This window comes from Lactuca serriola, chromosome 3 (assembly GCF_051521515.1).
Source record: "Lactuca serriola cultivar US96UC23 chromosome 3, Lser_US96UC23_V15, whole genome shotgun sequence".
Taxonomy (NCBI): Eukaryota; Viridiplantae; Streptophyta; class Magnoliopsida; order Asterales; family Asteraceae; genus Lactuca; species Lactuca serriola.
The window spans coordinates 130,888,477-130,903,129 of record NC_136410.1 but is presented as its reverse complement, the minus strand read 5'-3'; the positions used below and the strand labels follow the sequence as shown (position 1 = coordinate 130,903,129).

Here is a 14,653-nt window from a genome sequence, read left to right as displayed (position 1 = left end):
CGGGAGGGGATGGCGGAAAGATCACTCAAAGAGGAACAGTTTCTAATGTAGTGCTGAGCTTCGAGAATGTTAATTACGCGCCCGAGTTAAAGCACAATTTGTTGAGCGTCTCTCAAATTTGTGACAAGGGCTATTCGCCACATTTCACCGATAAAGAATGTCTAATTTTGAAGCCAGGAATTGTCATTGTAGATGAATGGATTCTTGAGAAATCAAAACGGGATGGCAATGCATATATCATCGACATGAACAACGATCTTCCTAACAAATCACATGTCTCTTCTGAAAGGTTTCCAAGCACAATGCTATGTTGTGGCATCGTCGGCTCGGACATGCTAACGTAAAGAACCTGAATCGACTTGCTAAGAATGAAATGGTACGCGGGCTTCCTGTCAAAGATTTCATCACGTTTGAAAAGTGTGTGGCTTGTGCTCAAGGAAAACATCACAAAAAGCCAAACCTGCCAAAACAGGTTAATTCGATCAACTAGGTGCTCCAATTGTTGCATATGGACTTATTTGGTCCGGTTAACATTCTCAGCAGCAACATAAATTCATACTGTCTGGTTATGATCGATGACTTCTCGTGGTTCACGTGGGTTTTCATCTTGTCGAACAAGGCTGGGGTTGCTGACTTGATTAAGACGTCTATTGTGATGATAGAGAGCCTGACCAATCACCAGGAGAAGGCACTCAGAACTGACAACGGGAAGGAATTCAAGAATACTGTTCTCGGTCATTTTTGTGTGGAAAAAATGGATAATACGTCAATACAGTGTCGTTCGCACACCACAACAAAACGGTGTTGTTGAGCGGCGAAACCGAACATTGGAAGACACTGCAAGGACAATGTTATGTGACTCCAAACTACCGGTTTTCTTTTGGGCTGAGGCGATCAACACGGCGTGCTATGTTCAAAATCGTGTTCTGATCAACAAAGCATAGATGAAGACTCCATACAAAATTCTCTACGTTCACAAGCCATCTATTAATCACTTCCGTATCTTTGGCTATCCTTGCACCCTCCTTCATCTGGAATCCAATCCCAAATTCAACGCCAAAGCCGATGAATGTTACTTTGTGGGGTATGCTGCTCGTACGATGTACAGGGTCTACAATAAAAAGACAAAGCAAATCGTAGAATCTTTTGACTTGTGCTGGTTGGAAGAGAACACGACAGATGCTAGAGTCAGTCTAAATTAGTTGTTAGACTACACATTTTAATTTAAATCGTTCAATGTGTTTTCGTATGATTTGTCTGGTTCCAGCTCTGGTTCTAAGACTGTGATTGAAGTTGAAGATGAAGAAGTTGTTTATAGACAGTCGTGGTGTCCTGTACGACTCCTACAGTGGATGCATTTGTTCTAAGTAATTCTTAAGAGTCTCCAAGTCAACAAAACAATCCAGATGCTGATGTCACTCCTCTTACTCCTGATGAAAGAGAGTTCATGTCCAGAGATGCTTCCGCTGTTACTCAAACATTTATGGAACTTCTCTTTCCCGAACCGATTGCTAATGAGTTCGTGGCAAGCCCCTCACACGATTCCAGACCGTTTGAGGTGGATCGTTCAGTAGATGATGGATTTGTCAATATTCACAACCTTCACGTAACGCTTAATGAAATCAGCCAGGAGCTTCCTTCCAGAATTCAACGTGATCACCCGATCAAAAATGTCATCGGTCAGTTGGGCGATAGTGTTCGAACGTGGAGTCAGAGAGGGGATGTCAATACATGTCTCTACTCTTTCTTCATCTCTCAAATAGAGCCAAAGAACGTCGAAATGGCTTTGAGTCAGCCCATCTGGGTTGATGTCATGCATGAGGAGTTGAATCAATTGGAAAAATTGGTGGTTTGGAAGTTGGTTGAATTACTTAAATGCAAGAAGTCTCTCGACACACGTTGGGTTTATCGAAACAAGCAAGATAATTTAGGGGTCATTGTGGGGAATAAGGCCCGATTGGTTGTTCGTGGATTTCGCCAAATTGAGGGTCTAGACTAGACCGAAGTTTATGCTTCGATGGCTCGATTGGAGGCTATTCGCATTTTCCATGCGTACGCTTCCTACATGAATTTCACAGTTTACCAGATGGATGTCAAGACTGCCTTCTTGTACAACGTTGTGAAAGAAGAAATCTACATTGATCAACTTCCTGGGTTTGTCAACTCGAAGTTTCCTAATCACGTTTACAAGTCAGAAAAGGCTTTATATGGGTTACATCAAGCTCCAAGGGCGTGGTATGCAACTCTTACTAAGCACTTGCTCGAGCATGGCTATTCATGAGGGAAAATCGATCAAACCTTGTTCATTAAGCATGTTGGTACCGATCAGATTCTAGTTCAGATCTACGTCGATGATATCATTTTTGGGTCAACTAGTTTAAATCTGTGCTAGGAGTTCGAAAGCGTTATGAAGAACAGGTTCGAGATGAGTTCCCTGGGGGAGATGACCATGTTTCTGGGGCTTCATGTCAAACAAGACTCAAACGGAATCCTGTTACAGCAAGCAAAGTATGTTGAAGATATGCTAGAGAAGTTTGGGTTTTGAGACGCCAAACCTACTTTGACATCGATGGTCGAGAGACCCCTGTTGACACCAGATATTGAAGGCGAATTTGTAGATCAGACTGACTACATATCAATAATCAGATCGTTGATGAATCTACCCGCAAGCAGACTAGAGATCATGTTTGCGGTTTGTCAATGCGCACGATACCAGTCTAATCCTAAACTTTCACATCTTATTTTTGTCAAAAGAATTTTTCGGTATCTCAAAGGCAGCCCAAACTTGGGTCTTTGGTACCCGAAACATTCTCAATTTGATTTATATGCTTTTGCTGACAGTAATTATGGAGGTTGCGAGCTTGATAGGAAATCAACGTATGGGGGATGTCAATTTCTTGGAGACCAGATGGTGTCCTGGCAGTGCAAGAAACATAATACAATCTCAAACTCAACTGTAGATGTGGAGTACGTAGCTGCTTCTGCCTGTTGTTCTCAAGTTATCTGGATACAACATCAACTCATGGACTATGGTTAGAATTTTCTAGAAAACCCCTATTTTTTGTGATAATGAGGCTGCAATTCAAATTACTAAAAATCCTGTCCAACACTCGAATACCAAGCACATCGATATCAAAGTGCATTTTATCAGAGACTGTTATGAGCGTTCGTGCACTCGGTTGGAACAGGTTCCCACTACTAATAATGTGGCGGTTCTGTTCACAAAGCCGTTAAACAAAGCTCGATTCGATGTGCTTGTGGGATATTTGAAAATGATACGCTTTGAGGACTAATTTTTGTTTTAGGTTAGTTTAAATTTGCATATTTAATTTTCATTCTCACCTATGCACAAATTTAGGTGGAGAAATAAACAAAAATTAGAAAATAAAAAATCCAAAAATAGTGTTCTTTTAGTAGCTTATTTCTGTACGTGTGGTGTTGGGAAGTGATATATTCATGTGATAACAGGCAATTTGAATATGTGTAATGTACCAAGACTGAATTGTCTAGGCTCTGTGTTCGATGCACTGGTAAACACAAAGATTTAAATGGACTTGACTAGGTGTACATGAACTTAAAGAATCAAGAGACTTGACAAATATTAAGTTAGATAATTCCATTTAGCCTGATAATACGATGTGTGGGTAGCTTGAGCAGGGAGATATACATGAGAATCCACTAGTCACACTAAAGCAATCCTTATCTACAACCATGCTTTAATTGTTCCTCGATGTACATAATCTGTCCTTAATTCCGGTATTGGCGGAGCGACTGCGGAATTCCAATAAATTACGTCTGTAGAAGGTTATTTTCTTTCTTTCTTTCTGTTAGTCATATGTTGGCTCCTTTGCGTGATTGAAATACATCCGACCTGGACTGCAACATATGCAATTTTATTTCTTTGCATCTTCTATCTGTGCATTTCTTTTTGTCTGTTAGCCATATGTTGTCTCCTTTGCGTGATTGAAATACATCCGACCTAGTACACAACATATGCACCATTCTACTTCTCAATCTATCTAAATTTGGTTACTATAGGTGAGCAAACAATTATTATGGGAGAAGTCAGACAATTATTATGGATTGAGAAGTAGAATGGTGCATATGTTTTGTACCAGGTCAGATGTATTTCAATCACGCAAATGAGACATCATATGGCTAACAGACAGAAATAATTGCATAGATAAAACATGCAGAGAAATAGAATTGCAATTGTTGCAGTCCAGGTCGGATGTATTTCAATCATGCAAAGGAGGAAACATATGACTAACAGAAAGAAAGCAAAAAAATAACCTTCTATAGACCTACTTTATCATAATTCCCTGGTCGCCCCGTCAATACCGAAATTAAGGACAACGTCCGTACATCGAGGAAAAATTAAACCACGGTTCTAGATACGGATTGCTTTAGTGTGACCGGTGGATTCTCATGTATCAATCTACCCAAGCGTTGTATTTTCAGACTAAACGGAACTATCTAAGTTAAGATTTGTCAAGTCTCTAGATCCCTTAAGTTCATCTACACCTACTCAAGTCCATTTAAAATTTTCTTGTCTACCAGCGCATCGAACACCGATCCTAGACAATTCAATCTTGGTACATTACACAGATTCAAATTGCCTGTTATCACATGAATATATCACTTCCCAGCACAAAACCTACAAAAATAAGCTACTGAAAGAACACTATTTTTTGATTTTTGATTTTCTAATTTTTGTTTATTTCTCCCCCTAAATTTGTGCATGGGTGAGAATGAAAATTAAATGAGCAAATTTAAACTAACCTAAAACAAAAATTAGTCCTCAAAGCGTATCATTTTCAAAAATCTGACAAGCACATCGAATCGAGCTTTGTTAAACGGTTTTGTGAACAGATCCGCCACATTATTAGTAGTGGGAACCTGTTCCAACCGAATGAGCGAACGCTCATAACAGTCTCTGATAAAATGCACTTTGATATTGATGTGCTAGGTTTTTGAGTGTTGGACAGGATTTTTAGTAAATTGAATTGCAGCCTCATTATCAAAAAATAGGGGTTTTCTAGAAAATTCAAACCATAGTCCATGAGTTGATGTTGTATCCAGATAACTTGAGAACAACAGGCAGAAACAACTACGTATTCCGCATCTGCAGTTGAGGTTGAGATTGTATTTTGTTTCTTGCACTGCCAGGATACCAGCCGGTCTCCAAGAAATTGACATCCCCCATACGTTGATTTCCTATCAAGCTCACAGCCTCCATAATTACTGTCAGCAAAAGCATATAAATCAAATTGAGAATGTTTCGGGTACCAAAGACCCAATTTCGGGCTGCCTTTGAGATAACGAAAAATTCTTTTGACAAAACACACTAATGAAAATGTGAAAAATCTATGTCGATGCTTAGTCTATGTACCGTAGGCTATCACTCGCACCGATCCTTTCTTGCCCTTTAATTCTTCTTAAAAGTCTTATGATTTAGTGTCACACACCATACGTTGATGAAAGCTTGAAAAATATGCGCCGATGGTTAGGCTTTGTATCGTAGCTTATCACATGCATCAATCCATTCTCTCCATACATTCTTGTTTAGAATTTTATGATTCGGCATATGAAGCCAAATGTTGATGAGAATTCAAAAAACTCTGTACCGATGGGTATATCACATTTCGTGATGTATTACACAGAACTACCAATTCTCTCCTAACAAATCTTCTATTAAAAAAGTTGATGATTCACTGTATCTACCATACACTGATAAAACTTCGACATTCTTTGCCGATGGGTACATTTAAACACCAAAATGTATTACACACATCATACTATTCTTATTCCTTTTCTTTTAATAAAATAAGTTCATGATTTAACATATAAAACCATACATTAATGTGATTTCGCAATACTATGTTAGTGAATGATGGTACAAACCTATGCAATTGAGAGACATCACAGTCTCGCTTATTTGTAAGCTGCAGTTTTGATCCACTGACAATGAAACTTAATACACTGACAACTTTCACTGATTATTCTTGCCGCTGATGCTATGTCTCACTGATCTCAGTGGTAACTTTTGCATGACGATTAATATATGTAACAACATCATGAAATATGAGACTTATACAACATCGTTTTCTCCAATCATGATTACGCAAAAAAAAAGTAAAATATGCATGGAAAACATAGGAGAAGTATCTCTCCTAGGTCACTTTTACAACTCATTCAAGCACTCGAATTTCTCTCTCAAAGGCTCTCTCGATCATCATCTTCTCTTCCTCAAGTTCTTCAAGATTTCATCATGTCAAAGGTTATCTATGTCTTTGCTTCTGATGATGATGTAGTCAAAAGCCCCCATGCTCCTGATACTCCTATTTTTGTCCAACCAAACAACATTGCCTTTTCAGATATTATCCCAAATCAATTAAAAAACTTTGGGATTGAAATTTTTGTCAACTATGTTAAAACCTATCCTCTTTGCTATTATGCATTTTATGATTTCCTAGAGCCATTCTACCCCAAGCAAGTATGTTAGTTTTACTATTCTTGCATTGTCGATTCAAATGCTCAAACCATCTATGGAACCATTGGTGACGGTTATTCTAAAGGTTTTCATCAACACACCCTCTTTTTGACTTGCTCTATGCCTTCAACAATCATAAAACTACTCTAAAACTCCTTTCGAGGAAAAATGTAGGTCTATTTGACCCAAATTAGGGTATAATTTCTCTCCTCTGGGAACTACTCGTGATCCAACTAAATATACCCTTCGTCAATGCTATTGTGTTTGATGGAAGTATTTGACTGGGGTGATTAGAAAGTGTATTGGATAAAAGGCGGTAAGCTTAGACCAATTGAAAATATTTGAGAAATGAATTGTGTATGCTATGGCCTGTAACAAAATATTGGACTTTGCTTAACTTTTCTTCAATCAACTGGTTGAATGTATCACTGCGGAAACAAATCCAGCCTATGTTCCATATCCTTCTTGGCTTGCATTAATCCTAGCTCCCACTAGAGAGGGTTACAATGTTAATCATGGAGTCCCTATACCACTTCCATTTCTCTCATCAAAGATTATTGTTGTTGGCCCCATTGATAGGGATATTCATCTTGCTCGGAGTATAGATAATTTGGATGAAAATCCTTATGTAGTTGAATCCTCTAAATCTAAGGAAGAGGATGATGAGGGAAATAATGAAGATGCGGAGGATGAAGAAGATGATGAAGACGATAAATTTAATGTTGATACTAACACATCAGAGACTAATATGGGAGAAGCCTCTGCTCAGGAAATTACGAAGGGAATAACGATTAATTCTCCTCCAATATTAAAAAAGCACATTATTTTCTTCGCCATCTCCCTTATCAACTCCTTTTGCAAATGATATAACACAACACAGATCATCCCCACCTCAAGTGGAAACCATTGATCCACTAATTCAAGTTGTAAACTCTCCAAGACCAGCATCTCCTTCTCCTCATTCTGCAATTATCCCTCCAATGTCAACTCCTATATAGCCTACAACTACATTTTAGGTGGAGTCCAGTTCTAACATCCAAATAAGTATGCTCTCTCAACTCTCCTTATTGGTTCTAATGACTCAGGCAGTTGGAAAAAGATTGACCAAAGTTGAGAGTGATGTGGCTAAGATCAAACATATAATGGCTTTGGTTGATGATGATGATGTAATAATTGAAGACACTCCACCTAGCTCACCAAGTAATGATCAACCACCTCCCCCACCACCACCATCTATTAATAATCCACCCATACCACCATTTGATGAAAAAAAAGAAGAATCATGAACCGGTGATGACTACAATTCCATTGATTGTAATTCTTTTTCAGCCTGAACAATTTGAATCAGAAAGGGATGATAATCAAAGAAAAATGGTTGTCTTTCAGTTTGAACCAGTGAATGATGATCAAGCTTATCTAGAAACTGATGATGATCATTCTGAGTCTGATCATGATGATTATGAACTGTTTCTTGATCTAGACTTCATGGCACAGGCAGCTACTCCTCTAAGTGTTTTTTTTATCCTGATCAAGACTCTAAATGTCGTAAGGCATGACGTGGCGGCAAAGCCAAACCTCGAGCTTTACGAGCCATGGAATTTTTCAAGGTGTGATGTAAGGTTGCAATTTTAAACTAATTTATAATTATTTTACCACATAAATATAAATTTATATGAAATATAACTAGTTTTTAGAAGTTTTATATGAATAACTAATAACAAAAAGTACACAAAAAACACAATAGTTGTATCCCTAATTAGAAAAGACATAACAAAGAGCAAAAAACATGTATAAAATGAAAAAGCACGTGCCAAAACATGCCATATCATGCCTTTCCACACACCATGCCTAACAAAAATGTTATGAGGCTTTTCGTAACGACAAAGCCATGCCTCGGGCCAGTGCATGCCTTGGCGCGCGGCACAACATGCCTTTGAGAACACTAATCCCGGTGTATATTCTGATAGGGAGATTCCTTAAGGATCTCATAGTGAAATTGATTCTAATGATGATCAACTCAATCCTAGAAAAAATAAAGGCTTCCTTCTTAAGGGAGAAAACAACGGTGAAGTTGGAAGTTCCTCAACCCTTGATAGTTCTTTAGCTCATCCTCCTTCCAATAAAACCAAGTTAAAAGTTAATTCAGAAGAACTGGCAAAGAACTGGAAAATGTGTTGGATTAGTGTCTAAGCCCGTAACTATATTTGATATGTAATTGACCCGGTTGTGCATGGTCCTTTTGAGCTGCCTTCACCAAAGCAACATGATAGGATGATTCAAGGAGAAAGAGAGGTTATTATGGTTTATTAATATATTATATGAATAATATATTAAAAGAGAAATTCTATAGTTTAATTAATATTAGACAAGCATTAACTGAGAATTAATTATGTGGCTAAAAGACATTAATTAAATAAAAGGGGCTAGAACTGTCAACTGTGTGATAGTTGAATATTGGGCTGAGAAGCCTTATGGATTAGGCATGGAAAAAATTAAGGATGTTTCCATCTTAATTACGGCTATAGAGGCCTTATCCCAGAAGGTTCCTTGGACTGCTTCAGGCCTAAGCTGTCCATTAGGGTTTTGACTGAAACCCTAGCAGCACAAGTATAAATAGACCCCTATGACATCAATTTTCGGCCACTGGATACCCTAGAAGAGTTCATAGCCGAAATTGTGCCTCCTCCCCTCTCTCCAATATCATCCTCTTTCTTGTGGTGTTTGTAAGCCATTAGAGGAGTGACATTTGTGACTCTAAGCTCCAAGAGAAGAAGAAGTTTCAAGCCATTATTGAAGAAGTAATTATCTAGATCTGATCTTATATGATAATTTCTAAATATGTATGCTAGATCTAGGGTTTATTAGTCTTAGATGAATTGCATGTATAATAGAGAAACCTAGATCTAAGCTTTAGGATTTGCATGAGCACATAGGATGTTCTTTTGTATAAAACCCGTTAGTGGTATCAGAGCCTTGATTGGTTTCTATTGTATTGATGACTTGTATGTTCATCTTGCTGAAAATCGTTTTTCTGCCCCTTGCCCGACCTGACTCGGCGAGTCACTTGCTGGACTCGGCAAGTCGGCCCAACTCGGCGAGTCTAGTTAGTGACTCGGCGAGTCGGGGAGTCAGACAGAGGGATACTCGGGATTTTTTGCTGTTTTGCTGAAGGATAATTGCCAAAACTGCTTTTGACTAATAAAATCTAAATTTTATTATTATTATTATGTGATTATCCTTACCAAAACAAAAGATAATTACCAATTAATTGAATAATAAATTCCTTATATGATAAAATTTGATTATTTGAATTATTTGATGAATTATCTTGTAATTAAAATGGAATTGGTCAAATTTTGGATAATCATTAAATTAAATGTTTAATTTAAATTATTTGCTATTTGATCCTATGTGTTTTGAAAAGTTCAAAACTTACCCTCACGTTTTGGAATTAAATTTTTTTTATTAAAAGTTTAATTTGAAATTATTAAATTCCAAACCCTAGAATTTTAAAAGTTTAAAATTCACCCTATACTATTAGAATATTATAAAAATAATTATTATATATGTATAACTTAAATGCTAGTCTTACCGTTAGTAGACCTCATTCACGAAGCTGATCTATAAGGGGGGTATAAGATTATGACATATAAAATGGTCGTTTAATGGGTGTCCACTCTCACCCACTGCTTCCTTGATTAGTGGAGGGTCGTTAGCCGAACGGGTAGGATAGGGCAACCCTTTCCTCATTAAAAGTATAATGAATTTACAAAGTAACTAAATATTCGCACAAAAAATTCTTAATCGTAGTTACTTTAGGCAAAAGTGAATTCATGCAATTCTATGAAATTACACTTTGTACCCTTGCTAAGACGTTAGTGGAGCATGTGTAGATAACCGGCACACTAATTGGGCTATAAGAAAAGGTGGCAAAGGGTGACTCGATGTTTTTCATAGTTCGATGGACCGTGTGTGGTTAATCGGCACGTCGAATAGGTGATTGTAACATTGAGGGCACCATGTACATTTGCATGGTTATTCACACCCTCTTTGTGATCCTTGGCATCCCAGTCACAAACTTGAGGGCATATCGAGATTTAAACATTTCATTGAAAAGTTCAATGAATCTCAAAAGATCTAGGAGTTTTCAATACATTTAAATCTTAATTTTAATTTGTTTTTCATGGTGGAAATTAGTAAATCGTCATTCACTTACCTTCAAATTATTTGTTTTTTAGATTACAACATCCCTTTTCTAAATTGCAAATAATGTTGTTGGATCCTAGCCCTAATTTTTCATTCGGGTGTTTAATTGGGGATTCTTATCTAATCAAACTTTATCTTTTTTCTTTTTCGTATGTCAAACTTGAACAACAATGCTTTCGGCTCAAAAGCCTCCGGCTCATTCTCACTCATGAACTTGTGTGGGAGGGTGATCTTTGACGGAAACAATTCTAATGATTGGATATGTAACATAAGAATGGTCATCCACTACAAGGACAAAGAATATGTCCTTGATAAGGAGCTGAAAGAGCTGGATATGAACACCGCCACTCCCAAAGAGATCGCTGTCTTCAAGGCCCATGAGCGTGATGACACAAAAGTCCATTGCATCAAGCTAGCGATAATGACTGTTGAACTGCAAAATTCCTATGAGGACTTCTATCCTACGAAATGCATCAGGACGTGGTGGAAAGGTATCACCAAAGTGCGAGGCAGGAAAGGTACAAGATCATCACTTCGATGATCACGACCTAGATAAGAGACGGAGAGTCTATCACTACTCATCTGAAAAAGATGCAGATGTATGTTGACCGCCTGCTGAAGTTAAATGTTAACTTCGATGAAGAGTTGGCGATTGACATCATTCTTCATTCACTGCCACCCTGCTTCAACCAATTTCGCATGACCTACCACATGAATAAAGAGGAGGTCACATTGAGCAAACTTCAAGGTCTATTGAAGACTGCCAAGAGTAACCTCAAGGACAAGTCCGTTGCACAAATTCCTACTGTTGCTGCTACCCCAGTCTTGGAAATTTGGCAAGGGAAGGGTAAGAATAGGAAGGCTCCCTCAAAGAGCCACCACAAGGGAAAGTCCCATGATGACACCTCTTTTTATGGAACCAAGGCTGGTTCTACTAAACCCAACTCCAACCCCAAGGATGCAGAGTGTCATCACTGCCACGAAATAGCGCATTGGAAATGAAGTTGCCCAAAGTAACTGCAAGATATCAAGGATGGAGAGATCAAGCCATCCTACGCAGGTATTTACACTATTAAATCTAATGATTCATCACATGCTATTTCTTGTGTACTTGATACAGGATGTGTTTTTCACATTTTTTTTTATTTACAGGGCCTAAGAAGAAATAGGGATGTGGAGCATGGGAAGATAAACTTGATCATGGGGAATAGAAGATCGTCGCCTGTCACCAAGATTGGCGTTTACTTTTTAGTGCTTAGTAATGGATTAGGACTAGATTTAAATAATTGTTGTTATTCTCTAGATATGGCAAGAAACAACATTTCTTTTCATGGTTTGTATAGACAAGGTTTAGATATTCATTTGATAATGAAAAGGGTTCAATTAGTGCTTATCTTAATGGTGTTTTCTATTTTGAAGCATTACCTTGTAATGGAATATATCAAACTGTGATAGTTGTAGACAATTTAGGAAATGATGTGTTATGTATTGATTCTTCCAATGGTTTGGACAAAGCATACTTGTGGCATTGTCGTCTTGGACATGTCAACAAGAAACACATAGCCTAACTCCAAAAGGATGGAGTGTTGGAGTCATTCGACCTTAGGGACGATAACGTGTGCGGGTCTTGTTTACTTGGAAAGATGACCACGTCACCTTTCACTAGCACTTGTGAAAAGGGTGAGGGTTTATTGGATCTCATACACACTGATGTGTGTAGGCCCTTTAGATCCACCACAAGGGATGCGAGTCGCTTCTATGTGACTTTCACCAATGATTATAGCAGCTATGGGTATATCTACTTAATCAAGCACAAGTCAGAAACCTTTGAGAAGTTCAAAGAGTTTAAACAAGAAGTGGAGAATCAGTTGGGCTGGAAAATCAAGATGCTTTAATCCTATCGAGGTGGAGAGTACCTAAGTCTTGAATTCCACGACTACTTCTAGGAATGCAGAATCGTTTCGCAATTGACGTCACCTAGGACACCGTAGTTGAATGGTGTGGCTGAGAGGCGTAATCGAACCTTGCTATACATGGTTCGTTCCATGATGAGTCGTGCTTCGCTACCTTTTGGGGGTATGCCTTAGAGACTGCCGCCTATATCCTTAACTTAGTCCCTACAAAGAAGGTTGCCAAAACACCTCATGAGATGTGGACATGGAAAGCTCCCTCGTTGGAACATATCAAGTTTTTGGGTTTCTAGGATTTCATAAGACTAGAGACTCATGAAAAGCTCGAACCTCGTAGTGAGCGGTGTATTTTTGTCGGCTACCCGCAAAAGTCCTTTGGATATCTCTTCTATAGACCGAGTGATATTGCTGTCTTCGTTGTGAGGGGAGGGATTTTCCGAGAGCGAGAACTCATAAGCCAAGGGGACAGTGGGAGGCAAATCAATTTTGAAGAGCTTCAAGAGTCAAGCAATGAAGGAACTTCTAACGTTGGCGCTCAACCCGAGGTGGAAACTCCGGTTGAATCGATTGAAGAATCCTTACCTCTTAGATGTTCCAGTAGAATTAGTGTTCCGCCTGTGCTGTATGGTTTTCATTTAACGATTGAGGGTGATAAGTTTATTAGTGATAGTACACTAATAAATTTAGATAAACCTAATAGCTACAAAGAAGCCATGGTGGGCTTGGAGTCTGCAAAATGGAAAGAGGCTATGGACAGTGAGATTCAATCCATGTATGACAACCAAGTTTGGAATTTGGTTGAAAATGTGCAAGGTCGTAAGACCGTCGGGTGCAAGTGGATCTTTAAGAAGAAGACCGAGATGGATGGAAAGGTACACACCTATAAGGCGCGATTGGTTGCGATGGGCTTTATTCAAACTCCCAGAGTTGACTATGTTGAGACCTTCTCTCCAGTTGCGAAGATAAAGTCTATTAGGATGATGCTAGCCATCGCTGCATTTCATGTCTAAGAGATATGGCATATGGATGTCAAAACTACTTTCCTTAATGTAAAGTTGGTTGAGGATGTTTACATGAATCAGCCAGAGGGTTTTTTTCGATGTAAAGCACCCCAATAGAGTGTGTAAGCTTGAGAAGTCCATTTATGGATTGAAACAAGCATCTCACTGATGGAATCTTTTTTTGGATTAGAAAGTCAAACACCACGCCTAACAACAATGTTATGAGGCTTTTCGTAACGACAAAGCCACGCCTCAAGCAATGGCACGCCTTGGCGCGCGCCACAGCGTGCCTTTGAGAACACTAATCCTGATGTATATTCTGATAGGGAGATTCCTCAAGGATCTTACAGTGAAATTGAGTCTAATGATGATCAACTCAATCCTAGAAAAAATAAAGGCTTCCTTCTTAGGGGAGAAAATCACGGTGAAGCTGGAAGTTCCTCAACCGTTGATAGTTATTTAGCTCGTTCTCCTTCCAAGGAAACCAAGTTAAACGTTAATTGGGAAGAACTGGCAAAGAACTGGAAACTGTGTTGGATTAGTGTCTAAGCCCGTAACTATATTTGGTATGTACTTGACCCGGTTGTGCATGGTCCTTTTAGGTTGCCTTTACCAAAGCAACTTGATAGGATGATTCAAGGAGAAAGAGAGGTTATTATGGTTTATTAATATATTATATGAATAATATATTAAAAGAGAAATTATATATTTTAATTAATATTAGACAATAATTAATTGAGAATTAATTCTATGGCTAAAAGACATTAATTAAATAAAAGGGGCTAGAACTGTCAATTGTGTGATAATTGAATATTAGGCTGAGAAGCCTTATGGATTAGGCATGGAAGAAATTAAGGATGTGTCCATCTTAATTTTGGCCATAGAGGCCTTATCCAGAAGGTTCCTTGGACTGCTTAAGGCCTAAGTTGTCCATTAGGGAGTTTTGATTGAAACCGTAGCAGCACAAGTATAAATAGACCCCTAGGGCATAAGCTTTCGGCCACTGGAAACCCTAGAAGAGTTCAGAGCCACAAATGTGCCTC

The 14,653-nt window shown here is 38.4% G+C and overlaps 1 protein-coding gene across 1 annotated transcript; it reads left to right on the top strand.

Annotated features, from left to right (window-relative positions):
- The first annotated feature begins 944 nt into the window (after positions 1-944).
- LOC145095713 (uncharacterized) lies at positions 945-1,999 on the top strand. Its single transcript, XM_079033543.1, has 4 exons — positions 945-1,159; positions 1,268-1,334; positions 1,382-1,679; positions 1,764-1,999. Exons 1-4 carry the CDS (start codon positions 945-947, stop codon positions 1,997-1,999), a joined length of 816 nt encoding a protein of 271 aa, XP_078889669.1.
- Positions 2,000-14,653: the final 12,654 nt, after the last annotated feature.

Bases quoted from the DNA above. Each gene is read 5' to 3' on its own strand.
- LOC145095713 (XM_079033543.1), top strand. From the start codon at position 945: ATGAAGACTCCATACAAAATTCTCTACGTTCACAAGCCATCTATTAAT. The intron at 1,335-1,381 runs GTACGACTCCTA...AATTCTTAAGAG, and splicing joins ATAGACAGTCGTGGTGTCCT to TCTCCAAGTCAACAAAACAA. The intron at 1,680-1,763 runs GTCAGTTGGGCG...TCTCTCAAATAG, and splicing joins CCCGATCAAAAATGTCATCG to AGCCAAAGAACGTCGAAATG.